The sequence below is a fragment of the Phaethon lepturus genome, unplaced genomic scaffold, assembly GCF_000687285.1.
Source record: "Phaethon lepturus isolate BGI_N335 unplaced genomic scaffold, ASM68728v1 scaffold31854, whole genome shotgun sequence".
Lineage (NCBI taxonomy): Eukaryota > Metazoa > Chordata > Aves > Phaethontiformes > Phaethontidae > Phaethon > Phaethon lepturus.
This window is the reverse complement of record NW_010537532.1, coordinates 2,130-2,731: the sequence shown is the minus strand read 5'-3', so window position 1 is coordinate 2,731 and position 602 is coordinate 2,130. Positions and strand designations below refer to the sequence as shown.

The 602-nt window shown below is 56.6% G+C and overlaps 1 protein-coding gene across 1 annotated transcript in view; it reads right to left on the bottom strand.

Moving 5' to 3' along the window:
* Positions 1-241: 241 nt before the first annotated feature.
* The window catches only part of LOC104620330 (BTB/POZ domain-containing protein KCTD12-like), a 931-nt gene continuing 570 nt past the window's right edge, over positions 242-602 (bottom strand). Inside the window, exon 2 of the mRNA XM_010286514.1 lies at positions 242-602. This exon is cut by the window's right edge and continues 3 nt beyond it. Coding sequence (XP_010284816.1) covers positions 242-602 — 361 coding nt within the window.

Sequence of the window (602 nt, the reverse complement as noted above, 5' to 3'; positions counted from 1 at the left end):
CTACTGCAGAAGTCGGAGAGAGGGAAGAAGGTTGGTGGTCGGCAGCTGCTACAAGGAAGAGCTGAACGGGTTCAACGTGGAGGAAGGAGGGGGGAAAAAACCCAAGAACAAACTCAAAAGGAGGCAAAGGGGGGACGCTGGGGCTCGGGGGTTGGATGTCTACCTTCTAGGCAAGAGCCAGCACAGGAGAGGAAAAGGGGACCTGGTGTTTGGTTTGTGGGGTGGGTTTTTTTTTTTGGTGTCACTCACGATAGAAAACATATTCGGTGTAAGAGGTCCAGATCCTGTCATCTGTCTGGTCATGGGCGAAGGCACAGGTGCCCGTGGAGTTGCAAGCCACCATGTGGAAGCCTGCATCGGCCAGTTTATCAAAGGCTTGCTCCAGGAAGGTGAATTTGAGGTAGTACCTGGAGGTGTACCTCTCCGGGGGCCTGTCTGGGTCCCTGCTCTCGTTCAAGGTGTCCCCAAAGACCTCCTTGGCCAGCGATGTCTTGCCACAGACCATGATTCGTGCCACCCTGCGGAACTTGGCATCCGTCTGGCTGTCCCTGCCCAGGGTGTAGGAGCCCCGGTAGCCGCTGGTGATGAAACCCGCCCTGCGG